Genomic DNA, 15,422 nt, shown 5'->3' with positions numbered 1-15,422 from the left:
TGTTAATCACCCCACCACCACCCCTGTTGGCCTCTCTCATCTCTGTCCATCCTCCCCACATCTGCCTCTCTCTCTTATCTCTTTCCCAATCCCCTTCACCTATCTCCTTTTTATCTCCGGCCTCCTAAACCTTGCCTGTCTAATCTCTGTACACCCCGCACCATCACCCCCATTCTTTTGCCATTAGATATCAATTCAGCATTGTTTTGTTGTATCCCAGTTACCCAAGTGTGCCCGATGTTTCCCTTCTCCAAGAAACAAAACTATTGTTTTGTAACACGTTATGCAGATCCATTACACTAAATTCATTTGTATAAAGATAATTGCTCAGTTTTTTAAGTACCACCAACAATAGGGTAAAGCTGACGGTGCCTCCCTAATTAATCTGAGGAGGTTGCAGGCAAGCGGGTCCAGCCTATTCCTGGGTATTGTAAGAATCATTGAAAGCACACTGCAGTGTTTGTTACACTCTCCCGTGGTACTCACTGGTCTCCTGGTCGGGGGGCTCTATATTGTATCCATATCCCATGAGTGTACGCACAGCCTCACACAGGCTGTCTCTATTGGTCTTCTTGGTTTTCTCATCCAGCAGAGTGTAAGGCACTAGGCGAGGGTTCCGCTTGTTCTTGATATCCTAAGAGAAGATACAGTACATGGTGTTACGTATTCTGCATCTGGACTTCTAAATATCATAAAGTAGCATGACTGCTACTTGGTTTAAATTGACAATTAGTGATGACCCACTCTATATCGAAGACTTACTATTCTAGATATAAAATCACTAATATTGAGACATTGGGGTAAATTTACTAAGGATGGAACTGGTGATGTTGCCCATATCAGCCAATCAGATTCTATCTATTCTCTTCTAGAAGCAGCTAGATAAATGTTAAGTAGAATCTGAGCAATATCACCAGTTCTAAAAAAAACTCCCACCTTAGTAAATTTACCCCATTGACTTGATTGAAGTGAGTTATACTGAACTTATGTCCATTTTAATGTAGCATTTATTCTAAGAAATACTCAGTCTTTGCGCAACAAGTCAATCCGGAGTTTTAACTCTATGTATTCTCTCACAGTGCAGCTCAATCCTACTCTGAGCCACCGGAGTGTAATGGAAGATACTATGCAAAGAAAACGGAGAGCGCACACATCAATGTATAATTTGGTAACTTTTATAAAGGTAGTAAATATCCACATACATTATAGTTTAAAATCATCTGTTTCGGCAACACTCTGCCATAAATAAAACCGTCAGTCCTCTTATCTGGTCGCATAACCTCTCGCACCGGCTCCGGACCCAGCGGGTGACGTCACAACGCCCACGTCGTTTAGCCACGTCCAACGCGTTTCGTCCAGTGGGCGACTTCGTCAGGGGATGGCAGAGTGTTGCCGAAAAAGATGATTTTAAACTAGAATGTATGTGGATATTTACTACCTTTATAAAAGTTACCAAATTATACGTTGATGTGTGCGCTCTCCGTTTTCTTTGCATATATATATATATATATATATATATTACATATTTTTATTTTTTTCACGTGCTGCTCCTTTACTCTGAAATTCTCTAACTCTCCCCCTTAGACTCTCCACCTCTCTATAGAACCTCAAACAGGCTCTTGCGACCCACTTCTTTACCAAACCCAGCCAAATCTCATCCTAACCCTCTGTCCCGCGCTCGGTCTACCCCATCTGTGTCACCCCTGTCTGTCTACGCCTCCTATTTAGAATGTAAGCTCTCACGAGTAGGGCCCTCTTCCCTCATGTGCTTATCATTTACTTACTTTAATAATCCTCATCTGCCCAAATCCAACAGTTTTTTTGGCCACCTTGGAACTTATCTCTATGTTGTTTGCTGGTGTAGTTATGCTTAGTTACCCTGTACTTGTCCTATATTGTCTTCAACTGTAAGTCACTGTTTTTCTGTTTTGATTATGTGCATATGTACTCTGTAATTGGGCGCTGCAAAACCCTTGTGGCGCCATATAAATAAAGGGTAATAATTAATAATAATAAATAAATTATATATATATATATATATATATATATATACTGTATATATGTGTTTGTTTGTTTGTGTATGTATTTATGTACTCTAGCTCGCTGCACTGGTGTTCTATGTCCCCTTGATCATTATATTCATCACCTGCTTGTTATGCATTTATTGGGTATATAAAACTTTGTTGTACTGGGCTGAAATCCATCCTGTTATCTAAAACTCTCTCCTGGCCTCTACAAAAAGGAAATACACCTCCATTGGAGCTTATCAGACAACCGAACAACTAAAACTTTTACTCTGCCACCTATTTGTCTCATTACTGCTGCGGCTAAAATGGAGGTTTTAGGGGAACCATCCGAACAGTCAGGTCATTTGAGAGGTGTGCCCCACTCACTGCCATGATCAGGTGTGTACTGTGGTGCAGGGGTGTTAGGTGGGTTTAGGAGAAGGAGGTGATTTGTGAGTGCCAAGCACTTAATAAGTGCGGCATGACAAACGCCCTCCTTTTCCCTGGCACACTGCCATACACACACAGCATCCTAAATTACACATTGCAGAATTACGCAGAATCAGTATAAAAGGTACGAAGGAGCAAAGCAATAGAAGCCAAGATCAGTAAAAATGTTAACGGCTCCATACACTAGAACGATAATGCCCGATTTCATCCGATTTCGACCTTTCGGGTCGATAAATCGGATGGAAAGTGGCAAATCGGATGTGTTTTACATCCGATCCGATGCGCGGTCCCGTGGGCATAGGATCGGAGGTCATTAGCGCTGCACTCGTGATATGTCGGTTCCCGCAGGCATGGCTGGGATAGCATAAGATATATCGTATGCAAAAGGACCGAATACGATGTATCCTATGCGATCCTGCCACCCGGAAGACTGCCAAGCGGTTCAAGGGAAATCGTATGGGGTCCGACATGTCGCTGTAGTGTATGGGGCCCTTAAGTCTGGACCATGCTGTACCTGTATTATGCTATAGGTCCATCCTTGCTGCACTCTGTCCCTTGCCCACACATTGTGCCCATTCTCTGCCAGTTTGTCCACTAAGGTGTTCTGCGCTGGTGTCAGCTTGACGTGGGACAGATCGAGGGGAGCAGGTTTGTATCCATTGCACATCATGTATCTGTATAAGGGCAATGAAAGATATCAGGAAATTATTTATGTGCATCATACAGGTTTCTCAATTCCGTGTTCTGAATTTCTCAATTCCCACTGGGAATATAATATGACGTTCCCCGGACAAAATGATGACTATCCAGATACCTACGTCTTAGGGAGCTTTATCTTCTTCAAGTTTTCTTCTGCCTTTTCATCGGCCATACCCACATGGCAACCCAAGGCTAGCAGGGTCCTGTGTGGGAAACAGAAGACAGCTTGGTTTACATCATAATAATAATCTCTATCATTATTAAAGTGATTATTAAGATTATATTTACAGCACATTGGCCCTCATTCCGAGTTGTTCGCTCGCTAGCTACTTTTAGCAGAAATGCAAACACAAAGCCGCCGCCCTCTGGGAGTGTATCTTAGCATAGCAGAATTGCTAACGAAAGCAATTTCCTTGCAGTTTCTGAGTAGCTCCAGACCTACTCCTAGATTGCGATCACCTCAGTCCGTTTAGTTCCTGGTTTGACGTCACAAACACGCCCTGCGTTCGGCCAGCCACTCCTCCGTTTCTCCAGCCACTCCTGCGTTTTTACCTGGCACGCCTGCGTTTTTTAGCACACTCCCTGAAAACGGCCAGTTACCACCCAGAAACACCCACTTCCTGTCAATCACACTACGATCAGCAGAGCGATTGAAAAGCTTTGTTCGCCCGTGAGTAAGATAGCATAGGTTTGTGTAAAATTGCTTAGCGCGTGCGCCCTGCTGTGCATATGCATGCACAGAACTGCCGGATTTTAGCCTATTAGCAATTCTGCTAAAATTAGCAGCGAGCGAACAGCTCGGAATGAGTGCCATTGTGTTTTAAAGTACTTTAATCAAAAGACAAAAATTCCTATGGCTGGTGAAAACGGCTGTTTGAGCTGGAGATAAGGGTTCACCTAGTACATCAAGGGGTTACCGCTGGTAGTAAAGTAATGTTTCCAGCCATTGGGAAGTCACAAGGTTCCAACCCAGGCCCTCTGCTCGTCACACTGTACATCTTCATCTCTGTCTTTAGTTCCAACTCTTTGCTGATGACACCAAAATGTGCCTCTCCTACCCGGCCTCTACCCTTCTCTCCTTTCTTGTGCTTCCAGCTATCTCCCTACTTTCTCCTCAGAGATGTACTGACACTGCCTAGAGCTTGACATGTCTAAATCTGAGAAGATATGTGACAACTGCGCTGTATGTGACTAAGAGCTGCTCAGTTTAAAATTGGTACAATTAGGAGCATATAACGAGCGCTAAATCTGAGTAATCATTATCTTCCCTCTCTCTAGTGTCTCTGAGCTCCCTCGTCACTATCACTGTGTGAAACACTACATCACAAAAGCTCTCTGCCACTATTTCCTTGCTACATCTTTGACCTCATGTCATACCACGCTCCCACCCTCTCCACTCTGCCAATGATGGGAGAATCAGCACCCTTACTGATAACCACATTCTACTCTTGCCTACAAGACTTTTCCAATGCCCTACCCCATTAATTGGATATACTTCCATGCCCAGACTCTCCGCCAACCTCCAATGTTCCTTAAAACCCACCCGTTCATCAAAACCTAATAGTTTTCAACCTAATCTTACTGTCACTGGCACAGCCTGCCTCTGCCCACATTCTAACTATACATTATTCTAACCCCTTGTCTCATCCTCATCTTTCCCCATTAAGTTATAGGCTCTCACAGGCCTGACCTTTGCTCCTCCTGTCTTCTTGTCTGTTACTACCTCGTCCACCTGTGGTTGCATATCTAATGCCTCTTTCATGTTCTACAGTAGGCAACACTTTGTCCTACATTACCAGATTTTCATTCCAACCAGAAAGATTGGATAGATAATCTTATAGTGTGTATCCAGCCTTCAGATCATCACTGCAGAGGCCACTGAAGAAAAATGGAAGCCATCACCGTTTCATATCTGTTCTATGTTATTTTGCACTTCTCCAAGGAGAGATCCACCCTCAGGCAACTTTACAGTATTGATTTGTACACATGGGGTTACATTTACTAAGACAGGAGTTCTTTTTAATATGGGATGTTGCCCATAGCAACCAATCAGATTCTACTTCTCATTTATCTACCACCTTCTCGAAGATAATACCTGTAATCTGATTGGTTGCTATGAGCAACATCCCATCTTAAATAGAACTCCCATTTTAGCAAATTTACCCCATGCTGCGGCAACTCATGCTAAATACATTATGTCTGGGTTTTTCTGTACTTGGATAAGCTACTGTATTTTCTGCTCATTTGCTGCAATTGTATCCGCTATGTCTGGCTAATGTAATTGACATGGCGATTAAAAAAACAACAACTAAGAGTAAGAATGATAAATCCATGCATTTAGGGTGGGATTCAGAGGTGGACACTGTCCGGTGGGTCACTGCTGTGTATTCAGTTGCAGTGGATCAGAGATTTTATGCTAATGCCGCAGGAACCACCTTTTTAAAAAGACATCTGCTGCTGCCGGCTTCTAAGATCTGATGTCTGCATCCAAAGATGCAGAATTGGCCAAACATCACAACCATCAAGCGGACCACCGGGAATCTGAGCAACCACAAAGTTGATCTGACCGCAGCAGCAAATTTGTTAGCAGTTGGGCAAAACCATATGCACTGCAGGGGGGGGAGGGGGGGGGGCAGATATAACATGTGCAGAGAGAGATAGATTTGGGTGGGGTGTGTTCAAACTGAAATCTACATTGCTGTGTAAAGCGGACAGTATTTACCCTGCACAGAAACAAAATAACCCACCCAAATCTAACTCTCTCTGCAAATGTTATATCTACCCCCCCTGCAGTGCACATGGTTTTGCCCAGCTGATAACAAATTTGCTGCTGCGATCAGATCTGAATTAGGCCCTTAAGCCAGAAACTCCGTGTCTGGAGACGCAGTCACTGGTTTCGGCATGCCCCAAACACGGAGGTGACTCGCCTCTGTTTTCAAAGCCACTCCCTTTCTTCAGCACAAGTGCTTGCAGCCTGTCAATTACTGCAACTGGAGCCACAGCGCCGTCACAGCATATGCGAACTGCGTCTCCGGCACAGGTGCTGAATAAAAACATTGTTTAATTGTGACCAAAGTTCTATTAAATGAAACTTGTTTGATGGTGGAAAGCCCCTTTAAACCCACAACTACTGTTTTCCTGTGTTGTGGCCAAGAGCTTACTTCAAGGTTTCTCCAGACATGAGCAGGTTGTAGTTTCTCTCTGGCTCGGGAAGACTGTGGAAGTCAAGGAGACATGGGTGTAGTCTTTTGTTATCATCCCGGATCTGGAGGAGGAAGACATGCTGGTGTCAGACAGGCTACAGCAGGTGCGATAGTACAAAAGAAAGGGAAAGCCAACATAAAGGTATGTCAAGAATAAAAGCACAATACAGTGTTAGAGTGTTCCCATCACCTTCATAGGTATTGTGTGGGCTTATTTATGAGAATCCAGTCCCATTTCATTAGGGGATATTGAGTGTGAATGGGACTGCAGGCACATAGGGCGGTGTTTTGTTTATATGTTTGTAAATCCAGTCATCAGGACACAGAGACATGTGAGTTCACTGCTGTGCTGTTTTTATTCCATCACCAACTCCAGACACACTGCACACTGGACCACCCACTTCCCAGCATCCCCCTGGTCCCAGGGACCATCACTGAAGAGTCAGGATTACACAGATTAGTATGGGAGTGTCTACAAATATTAAGCATTCTAATACACTAACATCACATCCTCTTTTCTTTAAAGATAAGCCCTGTACGCTTCAATGCAACAATTAACAACGTCATATTAAGAACATCATCTAACACGTTTCAATGAGTCTCTCAGGTCTGCGTATTTCCCTTTTGGGTCATTTATACACAGTTTGTGTTTCATCTACCATGTTGGACCTTTCTAGAATCATGGTTTGTTCACAATTATGAGGATCATCATACATGTCACATGAAGGGTATTCTTCAGTCATGTTGTCTTCATTATGGTTAGGTTGAGATCTTAAATCCACCCGATTTCTTCTTACTTCCATTCCACGCTCTGTACGTATAGTATAAGATCTTGGTGCTACTTGTGGTTGCACAATACCTTTCTGCACCCAACTATACCTTTCACGTGATCTCTGAGATGGACTTGGTCACCCGATTTTAGATCAGATAAGCTTTTTGTTCGCCTGTCATGGAACAGTTTCTGTTTCGCCTGTTGACGTTCCTTACTCAGTCTGACTAACGCTGAGTTATGTGTATTAAGCAGTTCATCATGTATCAGGAGATTTGCTCTAATCCTCCTTCCCATCAGCATTTGTGCAGGAGAAAGTCCATTCTGTAGAGGTTTACCGCGGTAGATTAAAAGACTTTTGTAGAAATCTTCTTTACATTCTTGAGCTTTTTTCATGAGACTCTTTACAGTTTTTACAGAACTTTCCACCAACCCATTTGAGCGTGGATAGTGGGGACTTGACGTAGTATGGACAAATTCCCACTCATCAGCAAATTGTCTAAATTCAGCACTGGAAAACTGAGGACCATTGTCAGTGAACACTCCCATAGGAACACCATGCCTTGCAAAGATTGACTTCATGCAATTGATTATGGCTTTACTAGTAGTTGTATGTAGTGTCTTCACCTCAGGGTAGTTAGAGTAATAATCAGTCACAACAATGTACGTTTTCCCATTACAATCAAACAAATCTGCGCCAACTTTCTGGTACGGTCTCTCTGGCACTGCGTAAGGACTCAGTGGCTCGACTTGTTGTTTCGATCTATACGTAAGACATAATTCACATGTAGCTGTAGTCTGTGCTATGTCTTGGTTCATTCTTGGCCAATACATAACTTCACGCGCTCTCCGCTTACATTTTTCTTCTCCTAAGTGGCCTTCATCGTGCAGGTATGACAAACCTATTGCCTATGTAAATAATACCATCGACAACTGTAAGGTCACTGCAGTATATCCAATAATCATGAATAGACAGCGGGCACGCATGTTTTTCTGCTGGCCAACCTTTCAGAATGATATCTTTCAACACTTTCATTGTGTCATCTGTCTCAGTTTCTTTCCTAATCTGTTCTTGTCTTGCAAGAGACACTGGTAGAGAAGCAACGATCAATTTAACATAGGCTTCTATCTCTTCATCCATCAGATTTTTGGAACCTTCACTTTTGTCCACAGCACGAGAAAGTGTATCAGCAATGTACATGTATTTGCCGGGACAGTACAGCAAGTGTACATCATATTTCTGTAGTCTGATAAGCATTCGTTGAATTCTCATGGGACAGTCATGTAATGATTTAGTCATGATAGCTACCAATGGCTTGTGGTCAGTTTCCACTGTAAATGTTTGACCATACGCAAACTGATGAAATCACTCACATGCATATGTGATCGCTAGAAGTTCTTTTTCTATCTTAGCATACCTTGTTTCAGCACTTGTCAGTGCTCTTGATGCATAGATTACTGGTTGCCATGTATCCTCATGTTCTTGTAACAGCACTGAGCCTAGGCCAAATTGCGAAGCATCTGCTGAAATTCTTATTCTTTTCGCAGGATCAAAGAATTTTAGCACTGGTTGCTCTGTAATGATCTGTTTCAAGTTTTGCCAACTTTCTTCTTGTTCATGTGACCACATCCACTCGTTATCTTTGTCCAACAACCATCTAAGAGAGGCTGTTCGTTCAGAGAGTTGAGAAATAAACTTTCCTAAGTAAGTAATCATTCCTAGGAATCTTCTGACGTCGTCTTTGTTGTTAGGACGTTCCATGTTCACTATGGCTGATATTTTCCTTGGGTCTGGTTTTACACCTTGATCCGAGACCACGTCGCCCATAAAGGTAAGTGTATTCACGCCAAATTCACATTTGTCCTTGTTTAGCTTTAGATTCACTTTCTTGACAAGTTCCATTACTTGTCTCAATCTAGAATCATGTTCTTCCTTTGTAGATCCCCAGACAATAATGTCATCCATCATTGTTTCAACACCTGGAATATGTTCAAAAATCATGGTTATCTTTTTGTGATACACTTCTGGAGCAGACAATATTCCATATGGTAGTTGAAGAAATCTGTATCTACCTTCTGGTGTATTAAATGTACAAAGCTTTGAGATGGCCTCATCTAGCTTCATTTGCCAGAATCCTGAAGATGCGTCCAATTTACTGAACCATTTTGCTCCCACAAATTGCGACATGATTTCTTCTCTGGTTGGTAGTTCTACAGGGGTGTATCACTGAAGAAACTTGCGTGTCTATATTTATTTTATGCTCTCCAGGCAAACAACCTAGACCTTCAAACAAGTCTCTGTATTCTGTAAACATCGATTTGCAGTCATCTTCTACTTGTGATGTCACCATAAAAACTTTCTTTAGCAAGCTTAGTTTCTCACAGGAACTTAATCCTAGAATCGGTTGAACATTTTTATCCACAATCAGTAGAGATGTTTTAAACTGTTGTCCCTTATATTTCAGTGTCACTAAGCATGTACCTTTCACAGGAATTTCCTCCCCAGTGTACCCTGTAACTTTCACTTTGGCTGGATGCATTTTAGGTTTTACTCTAAAAGTCTTATAGTCTTGAAACGATATTAAATTTACCTGCGCGCCAGTATCAAGCTTAAAGGGAATGACAATCTCGTTCACAGTTAAAGGGACAATCCATTCTTTCTTATCTGCACTGCAAAGTTCAATGCAATCCACAAAGAATTCCTCTGTTTGTTTAACAGCATGCACTTTGGTTGTTTGACTTTTCATTTTACAGCATTTGGCAAAGTGATTAAGTCTACCACATTTCATGTAGGTTTTACCATAAGCAGGGCACATTTTAGGATTGTGAGCATTTCCACATCTACTACACATTTCCTTGTTAGACTGTGACTTAGACTGCTTCATTCTTGAGAATGGAGGTTTGCTTGGCTCTGTTTTCTGCACTACCTGCACTACAGGTTTGCTTGGCTCTGTTTTCTGCACTACATCAGCTTCCTTGTGTAACTTTTTGGCTTGAAATCTAGTTATTTCTGCAGATCTGCACATAGTCACTGCCTTGTCTAGTGTTAGGTCTTGCTCTCTCAGCAATCTCTCTCTGAGTCCATTATCAGGTATTCCACAGACAATATGATCTCTAATCAGTGAATCCTTTAAATCACCAAACTCACAGGTTTTACTGAGTGATTGCAGCTCTATAACATACTGATCAAATCCATCTACAGACTTCTGATCACATGTGAAAAACTTAGATCTTTCATATGTCACATTTTTCCTTGGCACAAAGTAATCTTCAAACTTTTGCATTATAGAAGGTAGCACCATATTCTGCCCCTCAGCAAACTGAAAACTATTATAAATGTCCAGCACATCCTCTCCTATCACATGGAGGAAAATGGATGCCTTAGTTTTGTCAGCCTCTGTATCAGCTCCACATGCAGCAAGATATATATTAAACCTTTACTTAAATCTTTTCCAGTTTTCAGACAAGTTACCAGACATCAGCATGCCGGTTGGAGGAGCCAGTTTATCCATGGTTACTCACTGTTTGAAGAGAGGAGCACACGGCAGGCTTTGCAGACACGGAGTATCACAGCCTTACAGACTTCTGCAAGATTCTTTCACACCCTGAGAGCACTAGCAGTCCAAGTTAAACTTCTTCTGACACCATGTTTTGTTCATATGTTTGTAAATCCAGTCATCAGGACACAGAGACATGTGAGTTCACTGCTGTGCTGTTTTTATTCCATCACCAACTCCAGACACACTGCACACTGGGTCACCCACTTCCCAGCATCCCCCTGGTCCAAGGGACCATCACTGAAGATTCAGGCTTATACAGATTAGTATGGGAATGTCTACAAATATTAAGCATTCTAATACACTAACATCACAGGCGGTATTCAATTCTTTTCATCCCCTTCCACATTCATTCTGTTTCTGCTGACGCTTGTGGTATCATCATTTCTGGGGTAATGAGGCACCCAGTGTCGGACTGGGGCAAGAACGGCCCACTGGGGGAATGCAGTGGTAGGGGCCCATGCTTACGGGTGTGGCCAGGCAATAGTGGAGGTGTGGCCAACCACCACAGAGTCACGGCTAACCAGTAGAGAGTGCATGGACTGGGTCCCTTGATAAATATATATAGTAAACACTGCTTGTACGTGCATGGTAATGTAGAAGATTAATAAAAGGAGGAAGTGTGGCCCACCGGTGGTATCCCCTGTTCCCCTCTGGGCCAGTCCGACCCTGGAGGTGCCGTAACCCTTTAAGCAGCTAAACCTAATTACTATGGGCACGATATGATTGGGCGTGATATATCATTTGAATACCACCCATAGTGACCATCTGATGTCAGGAAAGAAGATGGATACTGTACGATGTACCACTTACCGGTCCATAGGTCCACCCTTGTTCAATTCTAGTAAGAGCCCAAAGTTCATGGATGTTCTCTGCCAGCTTTTCACGGATTCGCTCCAGGTGAGGAGGGAGGACAATCTGTACACAGAGAAATGACACATTATAGTAGAGCAAATGTTAAGACATGAGCAGTTAATATTCTCAGCTTCTGTAAGGCCTATACCTGCATAGTATCCACAGGACAAGGGACAAAGGAGGTGTGGTTGAGGGATTTGGTGGGCCCCAGCAGGTTACGGATGTCCTCAAAGTCATGTTTGTATTCCTTGATGGGCTCCACACGCATACGATCCCGAGGCAGGAGGGCTTCATAGACGGGAGCATAGCCAGGAGGAGGGAGGAACTTGAAATCACCATGACGGCCTCCCAGGAGAAAACGAATCCTGCAGATGACACGGACACATACAAATAAAAACCTTATTATGCAAATTTCTTAGCGTCTATAAGCTGTTACTAACTTGTAAGCACTGAACTCACTTAATTCCAGCAGAGAAGCTAGCAACTGGGAAAAAGAGCCCATCTAAATTAAAGTTCTCAAACATGCCCTGCACAGGGTGGCCATTGAAACGGAATGAAATGCTTGGCACCGTCAAGTCCAGGCAGCAGCTGACAACATCATCAACTGTTAGTAAATGCTGGTTGTGTGAAGCCACAGTCCGGCAAACCCGACCTGCCAAAAAGAAGAGACACAAATACAATCTACAGTACATGGCCGTTTCATGCAACTTTAGTCAAAATAATTGTTGAATCCAAATTTCAATCAGCTCAAAGCAGTCACTGTACAATGTTATAACTTTCTTTGAATCAATTTAATTCAATACAAACTAAATAAAGGTCATTTGTCTCTTTATCAAGGATGATAAACAATGTTCTACTTTAACTGTTGGACACAATAGTGGAGTTAGATACAGTAAGTTAGCAACCTATCTACTAATCAGTGACCTCCAACTCACCTGACCAAAGGTGAAGACCATCGAAAGAGAAGGAGTACAAGTCATCACCCACTCCATTGGCTCCCCAGCCTTCCCCAGCACCAGGATATGGACTGTACCCCTCATTCAGTGCCCAACCAACACGCAGGTGAGTGGTCTCGGCAGTCACAAAAGGTTCCACGTGATCGATAATCAACTCATAATACCACTTTTTGAACTGGGTGGATCCTTCACATGTTCCCAGGAAAACATTAGGTCTCATGCTAAAATACATTATAAATATATAATTAACATTTATAACTATTTGTGCGCTACTCTTTATTTAAAAAAAAAAAAGTGGCTTAGATAAACTCCCTACGGAAAGAACACAGACCTGGTGACATAGTTAACCAGCCTAGTCTGGAGAAGAAGGTCTCTGCGGGGAAGCAGGTTCTCCGTTATTAAATTCTGGTTGGATCTAACAGCTACCCCGTTACACACACACAGAGAGCAGAGGACATCCAGGACCTGAGATAAGAAGACAGGTCATCAAGAGTAGAAGGCAGAAGAGATGGAACATTTTACCAATAAAGGCAATACAGTGGGAGGGTGACAAATATGATCTACAGTTACCTTATGGTTTCGTCCATGCTTATCAAGTAGAGAAATAATGGACTTGATGTGATTCTCTTTAATAATGTTCAGAACTTCAGGACTCTCGATCAACACGCAATACAAAACCTCCAAAATGCCTGTAATAATAAGAGACATGCCTAGTAAGCACAAATACCAAAAGTGTCACTGGTTGAAATCCTGTGCTTATCATTCCAAGTTTAGCAATATTAGAGCAGTAAGTTTATATTGCATGGAGGGAAATTCACAACATTGTCTGTGCAAGGCTTTCTGGCCCTCACCTGATGAAGCTTCTAGCCGGTCCAGTTTGCTGACCACCCAGTCTAAGTTACTAGAGAACAGGGCGCAGTTAGAGCGATTGCCCCTTATAAGAGCCGCTGTGTAACAAAAAAAGGTATAAATGAAGCATGGTTTATCGCTTAGTTCGTCCAAAGTAAATATTTAAAATGTTTGGGAAAACAATTTTTATATCCACCACAAAGTCCTGGATTTCATGTTTGCCCTGTTTAGCTTCTTTACTGTTGTGCCAAAACACCAATCACCTTCAATGCAAAACGCGTTAGCTCCAACTATTCCTCCTCGTCATGCAACATGTGTATAAAATGAATATATAATACGACTACTGTAATAATTATGGATTTTTTTTACAGACTTTTTATGTTGTTAGGGTAACATGATAAAATAGTGACAGACCGCTTCTTCTGCCCAGACATTTGGGACATCTTCAGGAATACGGACCTGCTCCCACCATTTATTATAGCTCAGGGTACGTACCAAGCAATTCATAAAGCAAATTGACTATCTCCTTCCAGGACTCAGCAGCTTCCTCTCCAGCAAACTCTGCAAAGTGAGCAGCCGTGCTGTAGATGTTCAGCCGGTCTATACAGTCCAAGACGAGCGAGATAATTCCCTGTGGAGGAACATGGAAACAGGTACTATAAAGTAATGCATGGAGGGTGAGGAAATTATTGAATTTAAGTAAAATTAGTTGGAGGAACTCAATAAAAGCCTTAGAATAATACATTTCAGGACACTAGAAGTGTGATTGCACGCAAAGCATCCGCAAGCCTGGAGGACCACTGCAGCCAGATTTGGAACCATATGCTAATTTGCGTATGGCTTCTTGTGTGTAGTTGCACCGTTACACTGCTTTTCTGTGTGCAACCATATCAGTCCTTATTACCACCGAAACATACACATAGCTCATGCTGTGCGTAAGAGATTATGGCCTTCAGAATAAGGCCCTAACTTAAGAACAATGGAGGAAAGGGTTGGTCTGAATTATGAGCCATCTAAAGCTCCATCCCCAGAGACCTCTCACCTCTTCCTGGAAGAGGTTTTGGCGGTTTTTCAGGGACCGGAGCTTGGTCTGCTTCTCCTCGTGCTGTAACTCCTCTTCTGGGTGTTGGAAATAGCCAATCAGATCTTGCAGGGTTAGAATGACCATGTCAATAGGCAAAGCGACTGGTTTTGAGGGCTTGATCTTCCCGCTCAAACTGTCCAGACCCCTGGATATTGGGCATACAAACACCACAGTGAGATGACATAAATACATCAATGCATTGACTTAGAAATGCTTGAGCTCTGCTAAGTCTGGTGTTCTATGCTATAGAGACTAGACTTATTAGTGACTATGGAATCTGACCGCACTCTTTTCCCCAATACACCTGACATCAGCAAATCCTGCAACACTTTAAACTCCATTCAAAATATAGGGGGTCATTCCGAGTTGTTCGCTCGCAAGCGGATTTTAGCAGATTTGCTCATGCTAAGCCACCGCCTACTGGGAGTGAATCTTAGCATCTTAAAATTGCGAACGATGTATTCGCAATATTGCGATTACACACCTCGTAGCAGTTTCTGAGTAGCTCAAGACTTACTCGGCTTCTGCGATCAGTTCAGTGCTTGTCGTTCCTGGTTTGACGTCACAAACACACCCAGCGTTCGCCCAGACACTCCCCCGTTTCTCCGGCCACTCCTGCGTTTTTTCCGGAAACGGTAGCGTTTTTTCCCACACGCCCATAAAACGGCCTGTTTCCGCCCAGTAACACCCATTTCCTGTCAATCACATTACGATCACCAGAACGAAGAAAAAGCCGTGAGTAAAATTCCTAAGTGCATAGCAAATTTACTTGGCGCAGTCGCAGTGCGGACATTGCGCATGCGCATTAAGCGGAAAATCGCTGCGATGCGAAGATTTTTACCGAGCGAACAACTCGGAATGACCCCCATAATTTCTCTCGTACAAATAGCATCACACCTGGCAGAGCATCTGTATTACAGTGGTTGTATTCATAACTGATAAATATATCTTGTAACGTTTACAGGAGAATCATATAGTGCGATAATGAAGGGCA

General features: G+C 42.7%; 1 protein-coding gene across 11 annotated transcripts in view; it reads right to left on the bottom strand.

Moving 5' to 3' along the window:
• The window catches only part of RYR1 (ryanodine receptor 1), a 247,739-nt gene that overhangs the window by 153,815 nt on the left and 78,502 nt on the right, over positions 1-15,422 (bottom strand). For all 11 annotated transcript variants that reach the window (XR_010183151.1, XM_063937896.1, XM_063937900.1 and 8 more), the window contains 13 exons: positions 14,387-14,573; positions 13,840-13,975; positions 13,347-13,442; positions 13,066-13,184; positions 12,827-12,960; positions 12,475-12,716; positions 11,999-12,191; positions 11,688-11,904; positions 11,498-11,602; positions 6,317-6,420; positions 3,275-3,358; positions 2,971-3,130; positions 487-634 (listed from right to left, as the gene is read on the bottom strand). Coding sequence is in view for 10 of the 11 variants with exons in the window: in XM_063937896.1 (XP_063793966.1) it covers positions 487-634; positions 2,971-3,130; positions 3,275-3,358; positions 6,317-6,420; positions 11,498-11,602; positions 11,688-11,904; positions 11,999-12,191; positions 12,475-12,716; positions 12,827-12,960; positions 13,066-13,184; positions 13,347-13,442; positions 13,840-13,975; positions 14,387-14,573 (1,925 nt within the window). In the remaining variant the exon portion in view is untranslated. The remainder of the gene's footprint in view (positions 1-486; positions 635-2,970; positions 3,131-3,274; positions 3,359-6,316; positions 6,421-11,497; positions 11,603-11,687; positions 11,905-11,998; positions 12,192-12,474; positions 12,717-12,826; positions 12,961-13,065; positions 13,185-13,346; positions 13,443-13,839; positions 13,976-14,386; positions 14,574-15,422) is intronic.

This window comes from Pseudophryne corroboree, chromosome 8 (assembly GCF_028390025.1).
Source record: "Pseudophryne corroboree isolate aPseCor3 chromosome 8, aPseCor3.hap2, whole genome shotgun sequence".
NCBI classification, from domain to species: Eukaryota; Metazoa; Chordata; class Amphibia; order Anura; family Myobatrachidae; genus Pseudophryne; species Pseudophryne corroboree.
This window is presented reverse-complemented; position numbering and strand designations above follow the sequence as displayed.